The sequence below is a fragment of the Rhopalosiphum maidis genome, chromosome 1 (genome assembly GCF_003676215.2).
Source record: "Rhopalosiphum maidis isolate BTI-1 chromosome 1, ASM367621v3, whole genome shotgun sequence".
NCBI lineage: Eukaryota > Metazoa > Arthropoda > Insecta > Hemiptera > Aphididae > Rhopalosiphum > Rhopalosiphum maidis.
This window is the reverse complement of record NC_040877.1, coordinates 21,912,988-21,940,733: the sequence shown is the minus strand read 5'-3', so window position 1 is coordinate 21,940,733 and position 27,746 is coordinate 21,912,988. Positions and strand designations below refer to the sequence as shown.

Here is a 27,746-nt window from a genome sequence, read left to right as displayed (position 1 = left end):
TTTTTTTCAGTTCTTCTTTAATATCGATAAAAAAATGTTGTTGTCAATTGCTTGAAACTTTAATAAACAGATCCCACATATATTGCTCTTTTGCTGTATAAAAATATTAAAACTACTACATTAAAATATGTACAATTTTCTTACGATAATTTGAATTTCTAATTTTGAAAAAGTAGATACCTACGAGTAACGAGTATATTATATAATATTTAAACGAATAATAACATAACAATATGTAAGTTATTTTGCTGCCATTCTAAATCATTATTCGTGATGACTTATTGGACTTAAATTGTTTTATATACTTATTATATATTTATTACTATACGCAATGACATTTTTAAAATATTTAGATTTATTTTAAGCTATTATTGCCTTATTTATATCATGAATCTATTCAGTATTAAATTTATTTTACGGTGTTGTAAGCAGAAACCAAGGTTTATTAGGTATAACAATTATAAGATAGTTAAATTAATCCTAATCTTTAAAAAATTATTCAGTCATATTCAATCTATATTATCTATACTATGGTAGTATACACTATACTGGTATATATTGTTTAATTATATTTAAATGTGTGATTGTTGTACATAATTACATACTTACAATTCAGATTTATGAACACAAAAAACAATAAAAATAACATGTTTTAAATAATAAAAATAAAACTAATTTCATATCTCCCTGACGGAGGTCAAAAATATTTTTGATTTTTTTTTTATAAAATATTCAAATAAACCTCAATATTGCAATATATTATATCAAACATATTATTTTGCACAAAATATTCTTTAACCTTGAAGGCTTGAAATATGCTATTTGCTAAAAATTGTGTACATATCAGTTGAGAGGAAAATAAATCGTTGAAAAAGATCATCTAATTTTAGCTGCATATTCTCAATAAAAAATATGTAAAAACATCAAAATCTGTTTCGATTTATGACTATTATTATAATAATATTATATTATATATTTCAGTCTTTGTCCTTAGTCAATGTAGAAAATAGATACCATGGTTCGAAATAAAAATACGGGTTGGTAACAAAGTACAAATAATTGTTGTGAATTGTGATAACTGATATTACTTATCACATGGATACGTAGCAACTATAGCAAGAACAACGTCTCGGTAATAGTTATAGTTGATGCGGTTTTATATTATGTTTCGTTCCAATGTTACTCCTACCATACTCCTACTCACTATATTACTCATTAGTCCTTATATATAGTGTCGTTACTCGTTAAGAGTTGCTATTATATAGTATTACAGTGTGGTTACTGGATAATATTTTAATAACGACAACTAATTGATCGTTGAGCCATACACATTACACGCTACGTATTATATTTTTATATACGTAACTTTAAACCTCTCATTAGAATGAATCTCGTGCAGCTTTAATATTATTTTTATTTGATGAATCTCATATAGTTTCTAGTTTTTAATATTAAAATTAAAATGTATTCATTTGTATTAAAATTGAGTGTGATTACTTACTTGTTCATCACTGTCTGTGCTAAGTCTATTCGTGAAGTTGGTTTGCATGAAGAATTTCTCGATGAACGATACTACAATACTTCTGAAATAGCTGATCTACTCTATAAAATTGAAAAACAAAATCCAACAATAGCCAGAGTACATGAAATCGGTGTATCATCATTAGGCCAGAGTATTTTAGCTATTGAAATAACTTCCAATGTTGGACAAAGTAGAAGAATCCTGAAGCCAATGTTTAAGTACATAGCAAACATGCACGGAGATGAAACTGTTGGCTTGCAACTGTTATTGTATTTAGCTCAATATTTGACATCGCTTTATGGTACGGATCATCGTGTATCTAGAATTGTGGATACGACTGATATTTTCCTGATGCCTACACTTAACCCAGATGGTTATTCTGCTTCACAGGTAAGACAATATTACTTTTATTCATTTGGCTAAACTAATCAATTATAAAGTTAGTATAACTAGGTTGTATATTTTTATCTTAGGAAGGTGATTGCAATTCTCAAAAAGGCTATGCAGGTCGAAATAACGCAAAGGGTGTAGATCTGAACAGAAATTTTCCGCAAATAGATAAAAAGTCTTTTAATATGCAACAACCAGAAACTAGAGCAGTTATAGACTGGATTCTTAATAATCCATTTGTGTTGTCAGCAAATTTTCATGGTGGTGCTGTTGTAGCCAGCTATCCTTTTGACAAGTATTATTATAGGTATGTTTAAATTTAATCTACAGATTTTATTAAATTAAATAATTTATCAATACATATTATAATAAAGGTAGTATGTTAAAATAGTTGAAAAATACTAGGCAAGTAATTTGGGTAAAAATTATCCTAAGACAAAGTGTGTAGCTTATCATCTTAAAGTCTTGATCTTTATTTTATAATTGTCATTTGTTAATTATTTATCTAACTTTAATACTCAATACTCATTATAAATTAATAATTAAGAATATACTTTTTTATTTAAAAAATAAAAATACAAAATTAAAAAAAATTATAGTATTATAATGTTTGTTTATTAAACTATATCTGTTTAATATTTAAATAATTATACTTGAATGATGCATGATAACAATTATTTAGTATTATTATTTCAGTCTGAGTTATACTATTAATTTCTATATTTTATTAGCTCCTAGTATATTAAACTATTTTAGCTTTATAATTATGTTATTAATAAAAGATTATAACCTGAAGGTTGAAAGATAACATATCATAATATTAGAAAAAAATGTTTAATTATTATGAATGTGTACATATATTATTTTGTATAAATATTCATATTAATTAACTTAATGGTGCCAAAACTATATTTTAAAGTATCTTTGTAATTTCTTAACCAAAAGCTTCATTTTATCATAAGTAGAGGAGATAATGGAGATTAGAAATCTCTGTAAATCAATATATTATTTAATTTTGTTTTTTCTACAGTTATTTAAACTAAATCTAATAAATGGGGTCCATTTAAAAATCATTTATATAATCAATTCTATTTTTAAACTAAATATCAATTCTTTAATTTTTTTTTAAAAAAGAAACTAATTAAAAATTGTCTTAAGTTTAAGCAGATTACATTTTTAATATTAGTGAAAATAATATTTTTGTTAACAAAAATACTATTTTATTACTTTGAGGATTTAGAAAATTAATCATGTGAAAAGAAAATACCAGTTTTCATATAATAAACTAATTTTAAAATGTATTAAAAGAGAAGAGGGATTATCTTACTATATTTTCAGAATATAATATTTTCTCGGAATCATTATTTATTTAGAAAAAATTGTTTATTGAAATATATATTCTTGGAATGTACTTTCTCTGATCCGTATTTATTTATCATATTTATAAAGTATTTTTTAGAACTGCATTTAAAATGTACTTGAAAAAAATGTTTTCTTGGAAAGCATTCTGTATGATAAAATTTAGTTTAAGTATTTAAAATACTTTTCCGGAAAAGGTCGTTAGCATTAGTGGTGGGCATATCCGGATTTTACGTATTCGAATAATTCAGATTATTCAACTCAATTTTGCTGATCAATGACTCTTTTGATATTCTAATAAATTTAATTCTATAACATATTTTCGAACATAGATGTTCCATATTTATTTATTTTACCATACATTATAAATAATTGTCATAAAAGCAAATCCATAAATCCGGATAAGAATTTGATTCAAATTTGGTATTGGATATCCATATATTCGGATTTCATAACCATCCCTAGTTAGCATATATTTTTTTGGTTTTTAATGCCCCTGATTGAAAACTCCATTTATAGCATTTATAGAGACCTTTATTTTTATGAATCTTTGTCAAAAAATCTGCATTTTATAAATTTAGATTGATTTAGACACATTTCAACTGTTAATCTTTTACTAACATAACTATTTTTCTCACATATATTAAAAACTTAACCTGATCTAATTTGGTTATTTTTTAATTATTTGAATATTTTTTTTAATTGATTAAATAAAAATGGTTATTTCATAAAATTCGAAATATAGATTTCTTTTGTAAATATAAAATTTAAATATGCCTATCAATTTTTCATGGGAATAATTGTTGGATAAATAAAATTAAATAATTCTTATACCTACCTATATTTTATAAAATTTATAGAACCCCATATTTCGAAAAGTTTAAAATACTTACATAACTAGCTAAGTAACATATAAAACATAAAAATTAACAGACATTAACCAGCTAATGATCTGTGAAAAGTAATTATCTATCATTTTTGGTTGTAATAAACAAATAATTATGTTATATTTATTTTAGATTTAATTCATTTTTATTGAAGCACCTACCTATAATTAAACAGAAACTTATGTTTATTTATTTAAGTACATTTTTCTAATATAGCTCAATAAGAATTATGCAGTGATTTTTTAAAAATGTATTTACAATTAGATACTTCAGGCTAATTATAAATATATTGTATAATCATTTTATTTATAATTATTAATGCTCATTATACATTTTGATTTCTATTTGATAACAAATAATAATAATGTTGTAATAATAATTATATTTAAAATATATTTAATCAGTGTTCATTTATAAAGTTTATTTTATTTAGTACAAAATAACCTAGATAACTGTCTTGACTACTTACATATTTTTTATGAGTATTTAATATAAGTGGATTAATCATAAAGTATTATTAAATATTATTATTGTTAAACTTCTGTACTTAAAAATGTATAGAATAGTAAAAGCTATATTCTATATTAAAATTGTATTTAGAAATGTATATTAAAAGGTAGATATTAGAAGAGCAAGTCTAGACAATATTGAGGACTTGTTTTATGTCAAAAAACAATGATGCTATTAATAATATTAATATTTGTTCAAAGAAATGTATTAAGAAAATATACAATCTGTAAAAAAAAAGGTTTATAATAAGCATAAAATAGAGAATACAAAAAAAGTGGTAAATAGTAAAAATAAGTAATTTAATTGTGCATTTTTTATAAAAAAATATTAAAAAAAATAAATATGAAAATAATTATTGCAACAGATAATTTATTTTTGTCATTAATTGACTTGGAAAAAAATGGTAAATTACTAAATTTTAATTATTATGGTATTTTAATAAAAACATTTTGAATTTCCAAATCATAATAAAAAACCATTATTACTAACTTAATAAATTGGATACAAATTGAATTTTAATTATTTCTAAGGCTCAAATTTTACATTGCTATTTAAAAAAACTAAATATATAAATACAATTTTATAATATGTAAGTAATATATAAACTAATGATTATTTATAAATATTTCATGATCATCAAAAAAATACAATATATACTATATAATTATAGGTACCTAATGTTTAATTAATACTTTAATCTTTTTTTTTTAATTGCAATAAGCTACTTTATCCTTTATCATGATTGTAATGTTTTATAACATATTATTACAAACTCTTATTATGAGATCTTCATTTTTATCTAAATTAATTGTTTGTGTTTCTAGTTGCTTTATTGTATCCTCTTAAAATCCACGGTTACTAGAAAAATGAATGTTTTTTTCAATTTTTGATTTATAGTTCGTTAGATTTTTGAATCAAATTGCTAAATATCTAGGATCAACTTTGTAGTGTTGACAAAATCCCTTTTAAAATGCCTTATAAAAGTGTTCACAGTAATATTTTAATATACTTGAATATATCTCTTATCTGGTAATTATTAGTTGGCTTCAGTGTCGGATCTAGGTGTTTTTGGGGACAGGGAGATTTTTCATATCATATCATTTTGTAAACACAGTATTTAGGATTTGATTTTAGGTCTTACATATTATATAATATAACTGTTAAGAGGAGCCACGTCCTTCGGGTCCCTCTTGAATCCATCACGGATTGGTTTAATTGTTTTAATTTTTTAATGCAATTGCATGGTAGCTGACATTTTCTTAATAAGATAATATTGTTCTTATAGTTTCTTCAATGTGATGAAGTGCATAATATCAAGTGTATTATTTTTAAATTAAATACATCAATGACTTTAACACAGATTTCACCATTTAGTATTTTGAGATGAATACATATAATACGAGAATATATTAATTTAATTTAAAATTATTGGTGAAAATAACAAAAGATGTATACATCATAAAATATTTTTAAGAATATGATTAAAAAAATATATATACATATTATTTAGGTATAATGTACTCATAATAATAAACCCTAGAGCTAGTAATATGAAACTTAATGATTTTAAAGTGGTTTATTTAAATTAGCTTAATTAGTCAATTCAATTTAGTATCATTAATATAGGCCGTAGTTATTAAACTGCTATTTTGTCTGACTACGTTTTGGTACTTGAAATAATGACACATAACATATTCGATTATTATTCAAAAATAATGTGAATAAAACCTATCTTTTATTATTATATCTTACATAGCTTAAAAAAATAATTTTTGTTTTATATTTTTATCTATAGCATTCAGGAGATTGGTGTATTTTTTTGTAAGTACCAATGGGAATAAACATACATTTATTTGAAAGTTTTTACAAAACTATTGTATTTATTTTTTTGCTATAAATACTATTTGGAATGCTATTTTGGAATGTTTTGATTTTAAATATTAATGATTTATATGTAGCAATAAAAATAACTATCATTCACTCTAAAATATTGTAAATCTGTATGTTTTGATGTGCATTGTTGTGTTGACTAACTGTAACTCACAAAAATAGAAGTACCTACAATTGAAATGTATGAATATAATTTGTTAACTAAAGTTTAAATTTGAGTAAATAAGAAATTGAAATAAGAGCATTATTTTATTTGAAAATTGATGATCTTAACAGTCTTCTGACTACAATTTAAAAAAATTATTTTTGTTATTTGAATTAATTGGTTTTTTTTTATATATCGTACATTTATTCATACATTTAAAATCATTCTCATACTATATTATTTTTTTACTAGCACAAAACCAAATAAATTTACTTTTGCATTCAAATAATTGTTTTGTGGTTAATAGTTATTATTAAATCTCTATTTATTAAAATAGTTACCTATTAGAATATAGTTTTATAATATACAACAATAATTAGGCAACTCTTAAACAAATACAATTTAAAATAATAATCTTGTTTCCAAAAAATTCTTTAAATATTGTACTCTTGTTATAATGTATTATAAAGTAGTTATTAATATTTTCTTACTTAATCTTTTCATATTTTTTACACTAAATGTCCAAAACACTAAAAATAGAATTCTATAAAACAACAAATGATGACCAAAATATCAATAATGTGTTTAAAATATAGTTATATGAAATTTAAAAGTGGAGCCAATTATACAAAAAATTCATATTATTCAAAATAAAATGTTTGCATTTTAGTTTGTTAAGTAATGTATACAATTCAGTATTTTAATTTTTCAAAATATAGATATGATTTAGAATAAATCATGCTAATGTGTGAAATATAAATTAAAATTTTTGTAACCATGCTATTAAAATATTTTTAAATAATATTCAGTAATTTGAGAACACAATTTTTTATTTGGTTTTGGATCAATAATAAATAAATATCCTAAGAAAAATGATTTTATTTTTAATTGATTTTAGCATATAAAATATTTTTTTGCCATTAGATTTTATCACACTAACTAAATAATAATATTTATATAATTATATGATTAACATATTTTAAGGTATTCTATTTCAGTATTTTATTAAAAGTAGTGTGTTTTAATTATATATGTACATCATTTTTATTTATTATTAGCACTAACCATAATCTTAAATATTATAATAATATAATAACCTTGTAACTTGATAATATTGTTTATTAATTTTTTTAAACGTTTTATATTAGAAACATTTCTCAGGGAGGCAAAACACCAGACGATGCTTTGTTTAGATATTTATCAATAAAATATGCCTCAAAAAATCCTAAAATGGCTAATGGATCAGCTTGTCAAGAAGAACATTTTAAAAATGGTATTACCAACGGTGCTGAGTGGTATGAACTTGAAGGTTAGTAAATATTTAATGCTAAGGTTATTTTATTTATTTCTAAATCTTGTTTACTTATTTTAACATTTATTGTGGATTGTTTGTGTGTTTTGGACATAAGAATTAGAGAAATCAATCCTTAGGGCTAAAATTAAATGAGCATGCTACAGTTTTAATTAAATTAAAATATAATGTAAAGCAGTTATACATCTAATAACAAAATTAAAATTAAGCATGCTTTGATTTAAATAATAAATAAAATTGCAATAATTTATTTTATATTAGTCGATTGGTTCTAAGTAATCAATTCAAAAGTATTTAGTCTAGTAGCAGTAACACTTGAAACAATTAATAGCTCATTAAAATTGAATGAAACAAATCAACCATGAGTTATTTAGAATTTAAAGAGACTATTAAATGTTTAAAGATGTGTTAAAACCTAATGGATTTTTATTTAGTGCATCATTACGATAATTAGAATATCTATCATTTAAAATGTTAATATGGAAATATTAGAATGGTTTAAATACTAGGGTTTAAAAGTCAAAATGAATATAATTGTATTCAATAATGTTTTTATTAACATAATAAAAAACTATTTTAATCTGGGGTTGAATAATAGGTTTCTTTATCTATCAAAATGTAAAAAATATAAAGCTCGGCAAGTTAACTATTTTTTTTAACTATTTTTAAATAATAAAGTTAATATTCATATTTTTTTTGTAAACTCGTTAAAAAAGTTACTGAACTTAATTTAAAGTTAAAATTTTCTAATTTGCAAAAATAAAAAATTCTAGACACATAATATTGTTTATTAGATAGTTTTTCTTTACGCTCAATAATATTACTGAGAAAATTTAAAATGATAATCAAAGTACTAACTAGTTATCAAAAAACCTATTTTTCTACAATAAATTCTAAAATGTTGAATTATTCTTGTATTATTCTTTGGACAAAAATTAACCTAATTTAGATACTTTTGAATGAAATAAAATTAAAGTTAACACATTAATCTTTAAAAAAAAATTAACCTATATAGCTAAAAGTTAATTTTAAAAAAAGTGACGAGTTAATTAATTTAATTTTAACTTTTAATTTATTAATGCCTAGCCTTAAAAAAATATTTATCATAATTTCTATTTAAATTTAAACAACTTTTGATTCAGCATATGTTTGAGAGAACAGTTAAAGTAATAAGCGTAAAAACATTTTTGTTTTAAAACGAGTATTTAGAAACCTATTCTACTGATAAAATATGTTTTAAAATTATTTATTTAAAATATTCTGTTATCATATTTAAGTTTTAGATTCTTAGTGCTCAACTCGGATAATAAATTGTATCTGTTTATTATTAATTATCATAAATAAATATTTAGGTGGAATGCAAGATTTTAACTACATTTATTCTAACTGTTTTGAAATTACGATTGAACTTACCTGCTGTAAATTCCCATCTTCATCGGTGTTGACTAAAGAATGGGAATATAACCGTGAATCTTTGTTGACTTATATGGAGAGTGTTCATATGGGAATTAAAGGTAAAATTGTAGTAAATTTATATTGGTAATATACCATATATTAGAAAAATGATAACTTTTTATAATTTGTCTATGCTTTTACAGGGTTGGTCCAAGATGAAAATAATAATCCAATTCCAGGGGCTAGTATACATATTTTAGGCATAAATCATACTGTAAAAACTACAAATAGAGGAGAATATTGGAGATTATTACTCCCTGGTACATATACTATTTCAGCCAATGCTCCTGGGTAAGATAAATTATTTTATATTATCATTATGAATTATTTTATTGTTGTTAAAAGTTATACCATAATAATTTACATATTTGATTTATTGATATATAATAAGCAGAAAGTTACATTTTGTAATCAAATTTTAATTTGAGTAATACTTTTTTAACATTGTATTTCTGAGCGGAGCAATGGATTTATTGATTTTATAATGATATATATAATTTGTTTGAGTATACCTATAAATGATTAATAGTTGTAAAAATGCTTTGAATTTCATCTTGAAGGTGATTTCTGATAAAAAAATTGGATATTTTTTGTTAAAATTTTATATTTTTTTCATTATTATTGGGAATAAACTAAGAAAAAGTGTAATTTTTACACAAAACCAGTTTTTAACAAAATGGATATTTTTTTTTTAGTGTAATTAAAAACAAATTACAAATAAACTTAGTGTGTGTATAATAGATTACTCTTCACCAAATGTGTATAGTAGCTTTTTTATACATTAATTATTTTTATTACATTATACATTTGAAATTCAAATTTACAAAATTATATACTTTGATGAAATAATGAAATTAGTTATTTTGTTATAATTTAAAAACATAATTTGTGGTGACTTAAAAACTTTTATGTATATTATGAATTTTACTATATGCAATGACATATGGAAAATATTACATATAAGCTAGATATTACTCATTTATTCTATAAACTTATTCACATTGTTATAAGGTAAAGTATTAACTCAAAAGTTAATAATGGTAATGTACTATGGAATAAATATGTATAATATACTATTATAATAATTAAATATTAATAATTTAATAAATGTAATATTTTTCCCAAAAATTAAATCAAACTATCATAAAATATACTTATTAATATAGATTAATTGACCGTTTCCGCTCAGAATTGTTTTTTGTATGTATATAATGACTAATGATATACCATTGAATTTAAATTTAACGCATCCATTAAAGAGACCTACTGTATACAGTAGAGTGGTACTCGCTTGCCCCCCTCCCTTTTCTTTACATTTTTTTAACAAATTCAATTAGCTTTATTTTATTATTTATGATTTATAATTTTAGCCAATTAATATTTTTAACATGATATAGTATCTAATACAATAACAGATTCTCTTAGCAAATTGTATGATCAATCTGATATATATATTTGCTATAATACACTTATATAAATCAAATAATATTATAGATGCAGATGTGTTATTATTCTTAGACTAATTCTTAATATAATATTGTTTTCATAAGTTATAATAAATATTATCTATTGTAACATAAATATTTATGTTAGGTGAGTTTATTTTTACCTAAGATATTTTTTTTTTATTTTGTATTAGTTATAATGCATCAGTATATCGAAATATTATAGTGAAGAATGATACTCTACGTTCTACAACTGTCAACTTTACACTCCATACATTAAAACAATCGTCAGGTAATTTAATGGATAATATATATTTTCCTTCATAAATAAGTTCTATTCAACAAACTATTTCTTTCAATTTTCCCTTTTTATAATTAAAATTTTTTCATATATATAAACTGGTGATTTATATGTTTATAAGTTTTGCATGGGATTACTAATAGGTGGTGGTATATCTGTTATAATAATTAAGTAGTAGACTATGTTAACAAAAATAATTATGAAAATCAGCGGCGAATTGAAAAATTAGGAAAATTTTTACTCGTGAGTTTATTATGATGTTCTGGTTTTAATACAAATTATTACTTAATTTTATCAGAACGACCATTATCCAAATGGTAAATTCTTATGTCAACACGTTTATCTAATTCGTCTCTGATTCAAATGAACAGTTTACATAAGCTTATATTGTGTATATTTTCTAGCTGACAGATACAAAATATCAATGGTCTTCTGCATGCTGATATTGGTATTGCATGTGTCATTAATAAATTGTGACTTAATAACATTCTTAACATAATATTACCAATGAACTTAGTCACAATGATTTTAGTCCAAAATAGTTTAAGAACAAATTAATTTTGTGATATAGGTATAATACAGTAGAATCTCTATAACTCAAATTTTAACTAGTCAAAAATAAATTAATTCTTTTACAATTTATATAGTGTTAAATAAAATTAATATCTTCTATTAGAGTTTGTAGTTTTTTAGAGCTCATGTATACCATCACATTCGATCACTTATTTTTATCCTTGCTAATTCCGTTTCTCGGTATACCAATATGATACACTTCCATCCTTTCTAACTATCTTTACATTGGATAAACCTTTAGATATTTATTTTTATTTCCAACTATCAATTGCTGTATTATGTTTTACGGTCTACAGCATTTTCAATAATCTTATTCCTTGGATAAATAAGTTTTTGAATTAAATTTCATTTTTTCATTCATTATTCTCCAGTAATCTTCATATTTATGCAACACAATAAAGTATCAAGTATAGTATTTATTCATCTTTTATCAGTGTATTTGTATTTTTTGGTTACTGACCAAGTTTCTTGCTTAGTTGCTTTGATTTAATATAGAAAACTTGAAAATTAAAATTCTTTCCTGGTTATAAGTTTTGATTTGTAAAATTTTGCAATAACTCTGCTGGCCAACATTCTTAATTTAATTTTATAATGCATATTGTTGTGGCTGTTTATATTAATTTTTATTTGTTCAAAATTTGGTAATTGCTATAAGTAATTTCAATCCATTTTTAAAACATCTTTCTTTAGATAATGTCTTGTTTTTACTTGGTTGACTTTTAGTCCAATAGGCTTAACTTGTCTAAAACAAATTAACTTCCTATTAAATAATAACTTTCCTTAATCTTGAGTTATGGAGTAAGTACTGTGTATAAATAATAAAACACTACTGCAATGAGTATTATTTAATTTAAATATATTAATAATATTAACATTTATACTTAATTATATATTTTGTATGTATGTATATTTTTATATGCTGCGGAAATCACTTTTAATTATCTTATTATTATAATTAAATTTTTCAAATGATTATCATTATAATGCATGTTTAAAGCAAGAGAACAAAAATAATAAATATTAATATTTAATTTTTATATTGATATGATAAATGTACATAAATTACATATTGCTTAATATATAAATTGTTTCATAGGGTTTTACACACTTTGATCAACAAAATTAAAACCCAACTAAATTTTAAATTTAATTTTAACATAAGGTTGTTAAGTGTTTTCCACATGCAGTTAATGTCATAGTATTGAAAATTGTATTTGATAATAATATTTAAAATATCTTCAGGGATATTCTAATGATAATTATTCTACAAAATTTTTATTATTTTTATATTTTATTATTATTATTTTTTTTTTTTACTTTTTATGTATTTCATTAATTTTTAATATTATACCAATGGTCCTTTTTATCCACTTTTTAAGGTAATTTTGTTTTACAAATATACAATTAACTTTATTGTTTATACTGGCTTTTAAAACAAATTATACTACAACTAGATAAATTTGACTTAGCTACTAAGGAGTCATCAGGGGTTGCATGTACTTACTATTTCATTTCTAGAAAAGATTGTTAAAATCACAAATAAAAATTAATTTATTTAATAATGTTATGTTTTAAGACTTCATTTTAAAGATTATAATCAGTAGCACAATTAGGGAGGAAGCTGCTAGAGGTGTTGTAAGTCCCTACAGTATTTTTGTTACAACTTAACAACAAATTAAAAATGTATTAAAAAAATGCGGTTTTATTCATTATAACTCTAAATTTCAAATTCTAATTATGTTTAAATATAGCCATAAATATTAAATAAATAGAGGTAAGGTTGTCAAATTGAATTGATAACAGGAACAGATCATGACTTATACATCAAATTATAATTAAATGTGTACACATTTTAGTAGGTAATTTTTTTTAAAAACTTGACAAACTACTGGGATTTTATATATATTATACTTAGTATATTATTTTCATCAATATTTTTTGTTTTATTAATTTTAAACAAACAATGGTAAAAATAAATATGCTATTTCTATGAAATGAAAGCTTGTTATGTCAACTTACTGTACCTATTGATTTAAACTAAAGACTGATAAATATTTAGATAACAAACAATAATAAAAATGATTCTATTACATAGATTTTTAAATTAAAACTAATTTTTCATAATTTTTATTCATTTAATATTTTAATGACGAATATCTAATAACACATTTTTACATAATATAAAATCTATTTATTTATGTATTGTCAACAAAATACACAAGTCAACTATTTACAATAAAATTTTTTTATACATTTCATTATTAATTTCATTTAAAATTTGTTATTCTGAAAACATTTAATTTTATTTTAAATTAAATCAATTTAATACATAAATTATATTTTCTTAACTTTTTAAGAGTTCTCTTAAAAAGTATATGATTTTGAGAATTCACAAAAGAAATAATTTTTCCCATAACCAAACTATTATTTTATTCTTAAGTAATTTTATGCATGTTATCCATTTTTTATAAATAAAATATGTTGTTCAAAATTGTATTTTATAAATGTTCGGTTTACTTATATTTACTAATATTAAAATATCTAACAAAAATTAATTTATGTTTTTATAACATGTACAGATGTTGATATTGTATTTAAAGTACTTTAATTTATAGTGCATACAATTGAAAAAAAGTGATTTAAAATATTTTGATGCAATTTTACTTAATTTTTGGTTGTATATATATAAGTGTGTCCTTGTCTTCTCAGTATGCAACTTAACACATTTTAAATTTTCATTAGTTTGTTAATTATTTATACGATACTTCTTTAGAGTTCATAGATGTTGATACATCAAACGTGGTAATTGATTTATCTCACTGGAATATTAATGTTGATTTTGGATTGGCTAAAAGTAATGGGACTGTTGCTGTGATTCATAAGGCAACCCAGGGAATTAGATATGTTGACTCTTGCTATAAAACCAGACGAATTGCAGCTGAAAAAGAAGGACTACTTTGGGGAGCATATCATTTTGGTACTAAAAAAAATGGTGTCACCCAGGCTAATCACTTTTTAAATCAAGTTGGAAATACATCAACAACTTTACTAGTTCTCAATGTTGAGCCTTATAAGAATAAAATAATGACAAAAAATCAAGTTGAAGATTTTATAAAAACTGTTCAAAATATAACTAGAAATTTTGTTGTGATATATGCCAGTTATAACACCTTAAAAAAGTACTCTACCCCATTTTTATTAAAAAATCCACTATGGATAGCTCTTTATAATACATCACTTAAATTGCCACCTGGTTGGGATCAATGGGTCTTATGGCAATACACAGATGGAAATAAGGGTTTATGGCCACATGGAGTAAATGGAGTTGGCTTATGTGATAGAGATAAATTTAATGGTTCAGTTGATAAACTGAGAGCATTTTGGCCGAATGGAAGTTTGCCTCTTTTATGAGTTTAAAAATGTTTGTATATTTTCTATCACAATTTGTAGTTTGACTTGATTTGTTATTGTTTACTCAATTATAATTTCTAACTTATCATTTTAATAATAAATATATAAATAATCAATATTAAAGGGAGATCAAGGATTTTACAACTAACAGAATATGAGATAAAATGTTATCTATGAATAAGTATACATATTATGCTTATTTAATATTAATTATAACTATTATATATAGTCTAGTAAAAATTAGTAAAATCCTCAACATTAATATTTAATATTTGGGAAATAATAAAATTGGTATAATTTGCCACAAAATTTACTCATTAAATATAAGTATAAATAAATTTATTTTAGAAAATATAATAATTAATTTAATTAAATATATGTTTCATTTATTATAAAATTTATTAAATCCCTGTTGGAAAAAATCATAAGGTTTAATACTACATATAATTAATTTGTTTCCATAAATACTAAAACTAAAAAAAGTCAACTAAGCTCTATCAATAATTAGTAGGTTTCTTTTTATTCTATTGTTTAATTTCCTTATTCTTCCATTTTTATGGTGTACTTACAAATGTTTTCTTTAGAAATCTTAGTCGGATTATTAATTTAAATATAACATACTGGTCAATAATAATAAACCTATTACTTTAACAAAATATCAAAAGAAAGCTACCTTTGTCCAAATGTATTCATAAATGTTGATTATCTATCTCATTTTTATAGGCATTTTACCTACAAACATTCTATTCACTTCAAACAATAAAATTAATTTAAACTAATGCTTAAGCATACTTATTTTTTAAAAAAATTTTATCTTGTAATTATTGACAACCTACTTAACCTACCTCACACTAAGTAAAATACAAATATACATTTGACCAAACCATATGAATGCATGAGTTTATTTAGTTGTTTTTAACCTTACAGTACCTATGTCATATGTAAATGAGATATTATTATTTGTATGTAGTATGTTTAACAGATCTTAGCTATTTGTAAACTTATTAACAACAAAGAATTAAATTTAAGTTTCTCTTTTAATGGCAATCAGTACACTGCACATTTATTTTTAAGTAAGACCTGAAAAAAGTGGTGGAGGGGCTTAGGCCAACTTTAACAATTTATAAATGTATATAACATCTTACTGGTATCTACGATCTACTTACGTATATTATATGTTAATCATCGACATTTTATTTGTTATAAATCTCTATTGATTATATTATATTATGAATTATCTATTAAATAACTTTTAAGTCTTCAGATAATTTGTAGTAATAATATAATTATAAAATTTTCACATATACATACGTGTATATGTGTATTATATAATATATATTATGTGATGTAGATATTTAGTATTATTATTATTATTATTATTATTAAATGTATTATTATTATATATTTTTTATTGAAATTCAAAATTTTTAAAGAAAATGTTATTATTTTACTTATTGCGTGTTATATAATATATAACTACTCGTAACGGTTGTAAGATTTATATATATACATATATATGATTAATAAACGAGTAATTATTGTTGTAGCAAATAGTTGTTTTTTTTTCTTTAAGATAATTTGGTCGTTTCCACACTTGTATATATACATATTGTTAAGCCGCACGTAACTGCTTTAAAATAACTGTTAACTGGGACAAAGTAAAGTATTTGGCGATTTGGCCGCAATACAACGAGGTGTATTGGATGATCACACGATGATACGTAATACGAGTCGTATACTTATATGCGAAATAGAAATGTGCTTGTACTTATCTATACCTATATACCTGTCTTATCAGCAAATAACCTTATTTATAATATTTTTTTGATAGATTATAATATTAGTGATCGCAAAAAATAACAGTAGCCCGAAGTTATATGCTTTGTGTAGGTAATTTACTAGGTAATTAGTAGGTAATCTAATATACATCTATACCACTTGTTTATTAAACCACAATAATATGGTACCTACAGCTGCAGTAAATAATGTATGGCGGTAGTTTAAATTGCTGACAATTTTGAAATTAGTAACTACAAGGTCTCCAATAAATGTATATTTAAATACTGCAGTAAGTTCCTTTTTCATCACGCGTGTAATGTTTTTTAAATGTTTCCCGAATTCAAATTACAGTATATGCTATCTGTACTGTAGTTAGTAGAGTCTGTTATGGTTTATTTGGATGCGGTCATCGTCGTTAGTGAAACTTTAATACCAAAGTATTATAAAAAATTCGAATTAGTGGTAAAGTAGATTGATTCAGGTTAAATTTAAGAATTTTAAGCATTGTTACAAATCTAAAGGTATTATAGTAATTTGTAATTTTAAGGTAGTCTATGAAAATTTAAATTTGTTTATTGATGAGAACAAGTTATGTTAATGTTGTCTAATTGTCTTTATTGTTTATAATTTACACATAAATACGTTTATGTTGCTTGCTACTTTATACAAGTGACTTCCATTCATTATTGAACCAACTTTGTTACTTTATAATACTACTTTTCGTTTGAAAAAAGTATAGATAAATTAATTCTTTACAAAATAAGTTTATTTTAAGATCTTTAAACTTTTGAAACAATTTAATAACCTATATAAATATAAATACTCAAGTATTTTTATTTGAATTATGTGCATCATACACTCCCTTTAAAAATATGGACTTGTGGGGAAATCGACCCATATGCTGAAATAAATTTCCTATACATGCCAACACCACTGAGTCTACATTCTAAATATAATTTGGTATAGAAGAAAGCTGTTCGCAACAACGATGCCTCGGGGAACAACAAAAATACTAAACCAAAACCGTAATATAATTATGAAGGCGTTTACAAATAAATAATAATATATACTTATATCGATTAAAATTATAATTCATTAACGAGGTGAAGTCTTATCCATAAACGATGAGATAAGGCAGGGGTATTGACACTAAACAAATTACTATTGGTTTGCAGACGCGTGTGACTGTACTATGACGCGTATTATGTCATTAAGGTTAGCACTAAAATAATAAAAAAAATCTATAGTACCTCAACGAACAGTTCTCATAAGAAGAATGTATTGTTTAGTTAATATATATTTTACGTGCGCGCGTTCAGATGGACTTCGGGTAAACCAATTTATTTGGTAGTTCGAAAATCGGTAGAACATGCATACACACCAATGTGCTTCGGCTTTCCTCCTAATAATTGTATTTTTATGTTAAAAATATCATGCGAGACCGGAGTTCGTCTAAAAATCAAATCATAGGTCCTCCTAAATAACTATAAGTTACATAATATATACAGGTAACACTTTTTTTTTCAGTTGTCGATTTGACTACAATAGAGGTGAAGTCCGGAAAGAGAGACAATGATGGTTTCCCGATTCCTGTGACGTTCGAGCACCACAATTACGATCGTCTGGTGTCCAAATTGAACTTGATTAATGTCAACTATCCAAACATCACCAGACTGTACACTGTGGGCAAAAGTGTGCAAGGGAGAGACTTATACGTGCTCGAAATATCCACGAGTCCCGGACGACACGAACCTGGTAATTTTTACTTAAACGCTGGGAGGGTAGTGTATTAGCTTCTCCCATTTATAAAAAAAAAATATCTGCAGAATATTATTGTGTATTATTTGACTTTTAGTTTAGTTGTTAGCCATAAATATTATATTTGGATAGTTTCCAATTTTTTGTTTCCTCTTCAAACCAGAATATTTTTTGGCAGATTTTTTATTGATATACATATTTCTTGGAATTTTAATCAACATTTTATTAATAACAAGTATCAAAACTATTGGAAAAAATATATAAAGTTTAATATTTAAAATGACTTATTTTTATCTAATTGTAATAATGCATTAATAGACTTAACAGAGGCAAATTTATGATTTTGGCGCTTTTTCCCCCTAAGAAAACTTAAACACTAACAATTTAACTTCTAACGCAGTAGTTCTCAACATTTTTATGCTCACGGCACATTTCTTATAACCATACGTTTTGACGGAACACTATAGTAATAAATTAATAACAATTTTAATAGAAATTTCCAGCGTCGGATTAGGACTTTTTGGCCCATCGAGATTTTAAATTTCTATCGGCCCATTCATAGGCGGAGATTTGATTAAATTTTAGGGTATAGGCTAAAATTGTATTATACATGATAAGCTACGAAGACTTCAGCCCTAATATTTAATCATTTGGGGGTTTTTGAAAACGTTTGCTCCCCATTTTTTGACTACTAACCCTCTGAAATTTTCTCAGTAGTTCGCCGGATCAATCCGGGTCTGGAAATTTTTATTTTTAACACCTAATAATACTATACGCGTGTACCACGGTTGCGACTCGCGGAACATCAGTTGAGAAACACTATTCTAACGCGACGAGACTTACAATTTGGCGCTCAAGTTGCCTCTCTTTGCACCCCCCCCCCCTAAATACGCCTTTGAGACTAAATATTAAGTATAAACCTACTTAATGATTCAAATATAATAGATAATATCTGTTCGTTCAAGTTAAATATACTATTAATAGTGTGTTTCAAATTGTTTCAGAAAAATATTAGGAATAATTAATCTTTTATATCTATCAGATATGTAAGTTACAATATCGAACTTAATCAATTTTAAACTTATTTCAATTATAAATCTCCGAAAACACAATTCTAAAATCCGTATTTTTATATATAAAAATTAATAATGAGATATCCTTAATTTTTTTTTAGAGTACATTTATATAATTCTGTATATTTTATAATTTAAATGTGTTTAAAATTGAATGAAATAAACTTATGCTTAGAACATAAATCAAGTATAGGAATTATAATTTTTAACTAAAGTAATATTACAAGTATACCGTTCTAATTTCCAATTTTTTTTTTAAACAGAATTTTATATTTTGAATATTTCTTTGAATATATATCTATTTATATTTAATAAATTTAAATAACCACATTATATAATTTGAAAAATGACTGTATTTTTAAAGAAAAATGTATGAGTAATATAACATAACATTTTCAAGATTATTGATCTAAAAACAAAAATATTATTTTCAATAAATAAATAAGTAAAATAAAAAAATTAATTTCGTAAGTCATCTAAAAGTTGTTAAAAAGAGACAAAATATTTTAAAAACAATATAATGTCTAGATAGTATACTTACGAATATATATAAATATTTTATGACTATATTTTTATTCTGTGCAGTTATTTATTTTTGAGTTACAAATAATAAAATATTGTTGAAAACTGGTGTTTTTTCTAAATATTAAAAAAAGTATAATTTTCTAATTTTTATTCTTTAAAATACAAACTTTATGATTTTTTTACAAGAGACTACCTTCAAATTGTCTTTTAACTTCCCACACATCATAATTTTACAAAAAAATATAACAATTAACATTTATGTGTTTTAAACTTATTTAGGGTAACTAAAATAACTGACGTATTATAGAAGTGTGATGTATAACAGCAAAAAAATCTGTGTAACCAATATTTTAAATATGTTTTGTGTAAGTAAAAAAATTAAATGTTTAAATTTTAGAATTTATTTTAAAATTATTGTAAATACTAATATACAATAAGGGCCCGGAATTATTTACTGTACCGTAGTTGAAAAATTCATGCGGGAGGCTGCCTTGTAGACTGTAGTAATACAATATATATGTATTTGAATATCTGATATGTATAAATATTACTAAGACTTAAGCATTATGATTTAGGCAAACCGGAGTTCAAGTACGTGGCTAACATGCATGGGAACGAAGCAATCGGTCGGGAAATGTTGCTGTTGCTTGCCCAATACTTGTGCCAGAACTACGGTATCGATCAACGCGTCACTCGGTTGGTGGACGGCGTACGGATACACCTGATGCCGACGATGAATCCAGATGGATACGAAATATCCAGACAAGGTATTAAAATGCTGTCATAATTTTAGCGGGTTGGACCTGTAGAGTGCAGTTTGGGTCGCTCTACTTAAAAAACGCGTTTTTTGTACTAATAATAAGTTATTGGTAGACTAGTACATGAGTATTTTTATTCAAATATAATATTATATTCGAATATACTATATTATTTATCGCAGGAATCGAAGACGTGAACGACTTGGTAGGCCGCGACAACGCGAACAGAGTCGACTTGAATCGCAATTTTCCGGATAATCGACATTCCTTGCACGTGAGTATTTACACACAGGTTACAATTTTGAATAAATAAAAATCACACACTCGATGCTGATCATGTATCTGAATCTGGACTTTTAAAAACTATATATTTTTTGTAGGTATGAGTATGGGTATTGGTACTTATTATTATATAATTGTTAGCAGACATAATATATTGTGCAACCATTGTCCATTGGTTATGCATTTATAATAAATACTAATATTTACATTCAATATAGTATAGCTAAGAGAAAATAAGCGTGAATCTAGTTGAATTTTTCTGTATTGGGCGGGATTGTGAGAGAGCCATTAATATATTTTACTTTTTGTAGTTATTTTTTATAAATATGTATAACAGTTTTTTTCCTAAAATTCAAATATTGGTGTTCCTTAATCGTTTTGTTATGTATTACTTGAATTATAAATAGTTAAATGACAACAAACCATCAGTAAAAACTAAAGGCATACATTTGGTCAACCCGTTTGGTAATTTACGATAAATTATCTTCCATTTTTGTAAGAATTATAAAATGCACTCCACTTCTTAGTCTGTTGGTTAATTTTTCGTATTTTAATATTAGGTACTACAGTGTTGTTCAGTAAAGAGAAGATAATTGACTTATGAATTTGCTAAATCTTAAACTTGGGAAGTTTGAATATATATATTGTGTCATATACCTACTCATATTATACGTGTTTGTTTCTCGTTAACTTTTAAATCTCCTCGTAATTTATAGGTACAGAAACAAGAACCGGAAACCAAAGCAATTATCGAATGGATTAAAAGCATTCCGTTCGTTTTAAGCGCCAATCTACATGGCGGAGCCCTCGTAGCCAACTATCCCTTCGACAGCAGCGCGATTGACGGTAATCCCAATCCGCAGGCTTCGTATACCCCTGACAACGACGTATTTGTGCTATTGGCAAAAACATATTCCATGGTTAGTATACAACGTTCACGATTTTGGTGAAAAAGAACCGGAACGGTAGTTGGTAGTGTATTTTTTTAAATTATAATATTGTGTTTAATTGTGTTATTTGAGGACTGAAAAAAAATATGAAACATAAATAAACTTATCGTTTGTTTGCAGAATCATCCAAAAATGCATTTAGATAGCAACAAGTGTGCAAACGATACGACGTCGTTCAAGGACGGGATAGTCAACGGTGCCTCGTGGTATAGCGTGGTTGGTGGCATGCAAGACTTCAACTACTTAAATACGAATTGCTTCGAACTGACGTTTGAACTGGGCTGCACTAAGTTTCCGTTTCAGAAGGAATTGGAAGATTACTGGTTGGACAATCGCGAGTCCCTACTCACGTTCATGGAACAAGTCAACAGAGGCGTGAAGGGATTCGTGTTGGATGATAAGGGGCACGGTGTACGTAACGCGGATATTTCGGTCGTGGGCATTGAACACCCCGTGAAATCGGCGAACGATGGCGATTACTGGCGAATATTGGTGCCGGGAGATTACGAAATATCGGTGATGGCATATGGGTAAGACAAAACAATATAGTTTTGCTAGAAACTTAATACATTTTAATTACTTAATACACTTTTATATTGTTTAAATCGTCTTAAATTCAAACGATTCCTTAATCATAATTAATCATTATCATTTATTCTGACGATGTTTCCAAGTAACTAAATACGTAACGATTGTTACCTATATATTGACTAATTTGGCATTTTGGCTTGTACATATTTGTACATAACTGTTTGCAGTAGCAGATCAATGATTTTTTTTTTTTTGGGGGGGGGGCAAAATTTTTTATATAATGTACATGATATTTATAATTTTGTTAACACAATATTTAGGATTTGATGTTAGGCTTTACAAATGTAATATAATTGTCAAAGGCAAGCCTGTGCCCCTCGCCCTTCTCCTTGAATCCGCCACTGACTTGACATTACGCTTACATTTTTACAGCCATAAATTCGGTATACATAATCATATTTTTATAACATTATTAGTTTTGGAGGCATGGATCCATCAATTTCTTAGCGTGATGGACTCAAACACTAAAGAACAATATAAATGTCAAGCCTGTGGTTTAATGTCTATAAAATTAAAGAATGCGCTTCGTTGTGTTTAAAGGTACAAAAAGAAGACTCAGTCCGTCCACGTTTACAATTCTACGACACCCAGTTGGTTGAACTTCACGTTAATCAAGGAAAACCTCGATGAATGGTCTCAAATGAACGATTTTAGTTTGAGATCGAACGTGATTAAAATGAACGATTACAATACGAAAGCAATGTTTCTGAGCAACCTCAAGGAATTAGAAAATAGTTTGTCAAATGTAGCAGAATTAGTTACAACGCCTAATTCCTTAGACTACCATTCGGCGGAAAGTTCAATAATTCAATTTAAAGTCACTGAAAATGTATAGATGACATTTATGTATTTAATTATAAGTAATAATAATATGAGATATAATATAATACGTTTATTCTTTTTATCTCGGTATAGGTGGGATCACCTGACGAATTCAAGTTCAAAATTGCCATTTTGGGTGGATTGTACGTGAATGAACCTGCTACTCGTGAGATATTATTATTTTTGGCTAGACATTACGTCGAGGGTTACAGAAAAAAAGACAAGGATATAGTTTCATTTTTATCAAAAGTTGTGCTACATTTTATACCCTACTTTGAACAAAATGAGAATTCTTACGAAAAAACGTGTTTGACCGACGATCAAGCAGTAGTTACCTCACCACTATTGTTAACCACTAACCAACAAGATGAGCAGAAGACCACTAATAACTTGTGGAAAATGTTACAACGTGAACAGTTTGATATGATGTTCATTCTGGAAGGTGGATCTATTTCGATAAAGTTAGTATATAAATCATATTATGAATTCTATTATTAATTATAGTGCCTACATTTAGTAACAGCATTTAACATTTTATAATTATTTTGTAGAGGTCCAACAATTCATCCAAGGAACACAATTTCAATAATACTACAGGATTACGAAGAGTTATTTTATAGTAACTTAAAAAACGTGAGTAATCTTATAATATACTTAAGTTATAAAAATGTAATATTTTTATTTATTATTATCATTGTTCTTTGTATTATATTTTTAGACTTGTGGTGAACCATTGGATCGTAAAATCAATGATGTTAAACAAAACGTTTTGGATACATTCAACAATATATTAAAAATCAAAACTGTACGTAGAAAAATATATAATTTCATACAAGTTATAATTCAATCGAGCACCTAACCTGCATTCTGTCTAATTATGTACAACACAACAAATCTAAATTCAGAAGAATACATTTTATGTTGTTCGTTTTAGTGTAATAGTAAATTAAACCTATTATCATATAGGGCATCTCATAGACTTTTATTGATTTTAAAATCGTAATATTTTTTCATATAGTTATAAACTTATAACTAGGGCTTGGATGTTGATGACCTTAAACACATTAAAAAATGACCTAAAAAAATGCAAATATGAGTACTATGACATTAAAATGACAAAAAATGCCCTTAAAAATTGTTGACATTTCAAAAATATTGCAAAAAATAATAAAATGTAGGTATATAATATTCACAACACGACAATGACAATTGTATTCGGTGAGATAAAATCAGATAAGTACTAATCTTAGTCCATGGTAATTTCAAAGTTCTCAGTAAGTTATCGGCATAATAATAAGAAGTGAATTCATGTGAAATCAGTAAAAATGACCTAAAAATATCAAAAAATGACTTAAAAAGTAATCAACACCAAAAAATGCAAAATAATAATTAGTTTTTCAGATTCACATACTAATGAAACACATTTGTGGCCAGGAGAGCATCGTCCAAAAAGTTCCAAAAAAAAAATGCAAAATGCATCAACTTCTGAGCCCTACAGTTATAACTCACATTAATATTTTGATATAAATAATATCCTATGAAATGCTCTAGATATTACTCTTGGAATATTCTTACCTTTAAATTTGATAATAGGTCAATTTACTTTGATATTAAATCAGCTAACAGCACTAAATTAGTTTTGTTGAATGCAGATTTTCATGTTGCATGTTTATAAAACAAAATGTCATATAGTTTTTAAGTGTCATCTCATTAAAGAAAAAACTAAGAGTTCAATTATTTACAGATGGCATTGCGTTTAACCTGCTGTAACTATATTAATCCGTTGGAAACAGTGTACGTTTGGATGAAGAGTTATCACATGCTCAAAGTCGTCATAGAAAACATTCAAGGTATTCAAGGATCAGTTGTGGACAAATTAGGCAAACCTATTCGTAACGCAATCGTATCAATAAATATGTTTGCTGACATTTACACAGTCACCCCTAATTCTGCTGTTTTCAAAGCACACTTACCGATAGGTTTATATAATATTCATGTAAATTAAGTTATTTTAGACAATGAAAAATATGATAAATAATTCAAATGTGTTCATTTAGGTCAAGGCAACTGGATATTTGATGAAAAGTATTTCAATAAGCGTACACCATGGAACTGTTACCATTTTTAAAGTTATTATGTCACCTGTAGGCCATGGTTCCGCAATTCTAGAATTAAGCACATTAGTTAAGGGTAAGTAATATTTTTTGATATTTAACTAACACTGTCTTAAAACCTTTTATTGTTTTGAACTTTATTTAATTAGGTTCTGTTATGGATATTGAAAATAGACCAATAGAGGGTGCAATCATAACTGACGATTCATCTTCATCAGTTTCATCTAGTTATCATAATGGAACTTATAAATTATATGTCGGAGAAGGTGAATTTATTGTTATTTATATATAAATGTAATTAGTGGCTTGTACCTATTTATATTAAATGTTATTTTAAAGGTGTCAGAACTATACGAGTAAGTGCTCATGGATATTACACATCCGTAAAATCGATAAATATTCTAGATAATAGACCTCAGACAGTGATTTTCAAATTAATTAAAGATGAGAGAGTTTTTAATATGCCAAGGTTGATGTTTATAGCCCTTACAGGTAGCTAAAAACAAAAAAATTAAATTTTTCTAATAAAAATTCTATTTTAATTTCTTATATTTTTAGTTTTTATAATCTCTATTATTGGGGTAAGTTGGTATCATTTCTACCTTCGATGGAAAACAGGTAGACCGTCATCGTTTGCTTATAAAAATGGTTTTGCATTGCTACCACAAAAACCTTATCTTTTTGATGATGATGATGAAGTGGAACTATTTCGCAACCCAGTCATTAAAGGTAAGTTTACTAATAAATATTTAAATATAGTCTGCAAGATAAAAATTTATTATATTTTAGTTTCTTGAAACATATATCCAGTATTTAATTTATTACATATTGTACACTATTTATATTTATTATTTTGAATTTAAAAAATACTTAACAAGAAACTATACCAGGGGTGGCCAACTTTAATAGACTTGCGATTGATCTCAAAGTTTTTCTAGGTCGTCGCAATCGACCAAAATATATATATATATATATAAATATATTTTATTCGTGGGATAAACAAGGATACAAAAATTTACAAAAAAAAAAAAATTCAAAAATTCAAGAAAACAAAAGGATGTCGTGGTTGGCTTAAATTCATCTCGTGATAGACCGGTTGGCCACCTCTGAACTATCCCATGCAATAAAATAGTATATGTATTTATTTTATAGCTTTTAGCTTAACATTATTTTGTAAATAAATAGAATAACATTTTTAAAGCATTTAGATAGATTTACATAGATTTTAAACTGAATAGTATTGCCTTTATTTTCCAATGAAATATATTTTTTTATAAATACAATTCTGAGGTTAGTACTTCAAGAGTTTACAGCTAATATGTTTTAATTATTTTGGTGTAAATTTAATAACTATTTACTAACAATTCTCTTAATTTTAAACTATGAATTTATTAATAGTTATTATTAATTTTATGGTATCTATGTATTTTTATGATATCCCAATTTATTGTATCCATGCAAAATATAATAATTTAATAATGAAAATTGTTAATCAATTTGCAGATTCTGCGACTAGGCCATATCACGATGATTCAGACATAAGTTTCACTGATAGTTCAGATGAGTCAGTATCTTGCTATGTTCGGTAATCATTTAAATCCCACTATAGTTTATTATATATTTAAGAACAATCCTAATGTGCTATACTTCAAGGGGGCCAAGTTAAAATTTTTAATTTCCATTATGTACTAGTCAATGAAAGCATGCACTCGATATATGTTTTAACACGGAAATCTATATTTTGTTAAGTAACATCTAGTGCAATCCTTAATTGTTTAGTATTTACGGTTTATATTTTTATTATTATACTGACCTTTTAGTTAGCGACATTTTTTATTTTATATCTTATAATTAAAAATATATTTGACATCTCATCTATCTAATTATACTAAAA

At 25.1% G+C, this 27,746-nt stretch overlaps 1 protein-coding gene across 3 annotated transcripts; it reads left to right on the top strand.

Moving 5' to 3' along the window:
* Positions 1-1,109: 1,109 nt before the first annotated feature.
* On the top strand, positions 1,110-27,746 carry LOC113550382 (carboxypeptidase D). 3 transcript variants are annotated; one of them, XM_026952157.1, is made up of 21 exons: positions 1,463-1,912; positions 1,996-2,219; positions 7,852-8,012; positions 9,368-9,529; positions 9,614-9,761; positions 11,110-11,207; positions 18,507-18,734; positions 20,911-21,102; positions 21,276-21,367; positions 22,092-22,295; positions 22,446-22,855; positions 23,457-23,745; positions 23,832-24,199; positions 24,290-24,371; positions 24,457-24,543; positions 25,483-25,734; positions 25,796-25,928; positions 26,002-26,118; positions 26,192-26,344; positions 26,411-26,581; positions 27,356-27,746. In XM_026952157.1, the coding sequence occupies exons 1-21, from the start codon at positions 1,463-1,465 to the stop codon at positions 27,439-27,441; spliced, it is 4,107 nt and encodes a 1,368-aa protein (XP_026807958.1). In that variant the 3' UTR covers positions 27,442-27,746. The 3 variants fall into 3 exon arrangements, 2 of the variants coding, with proteins under 2 accessions (XP_026807958.1, XP_026807959.1); XM_026952158.1 differs by lacking the exon at positions 1,463-1,912 and adding an exon at positions 6,464-6,489 and having other exon boundaries at positions 2,104-2,219; XR_003405015.1 differs by lacking the exons at positions 26,192-26,344; positions 26,411-26,581; positions 27,356-27,746 and having other exon boundaries at positions 1,110-1,912; positions 25,483-25,717.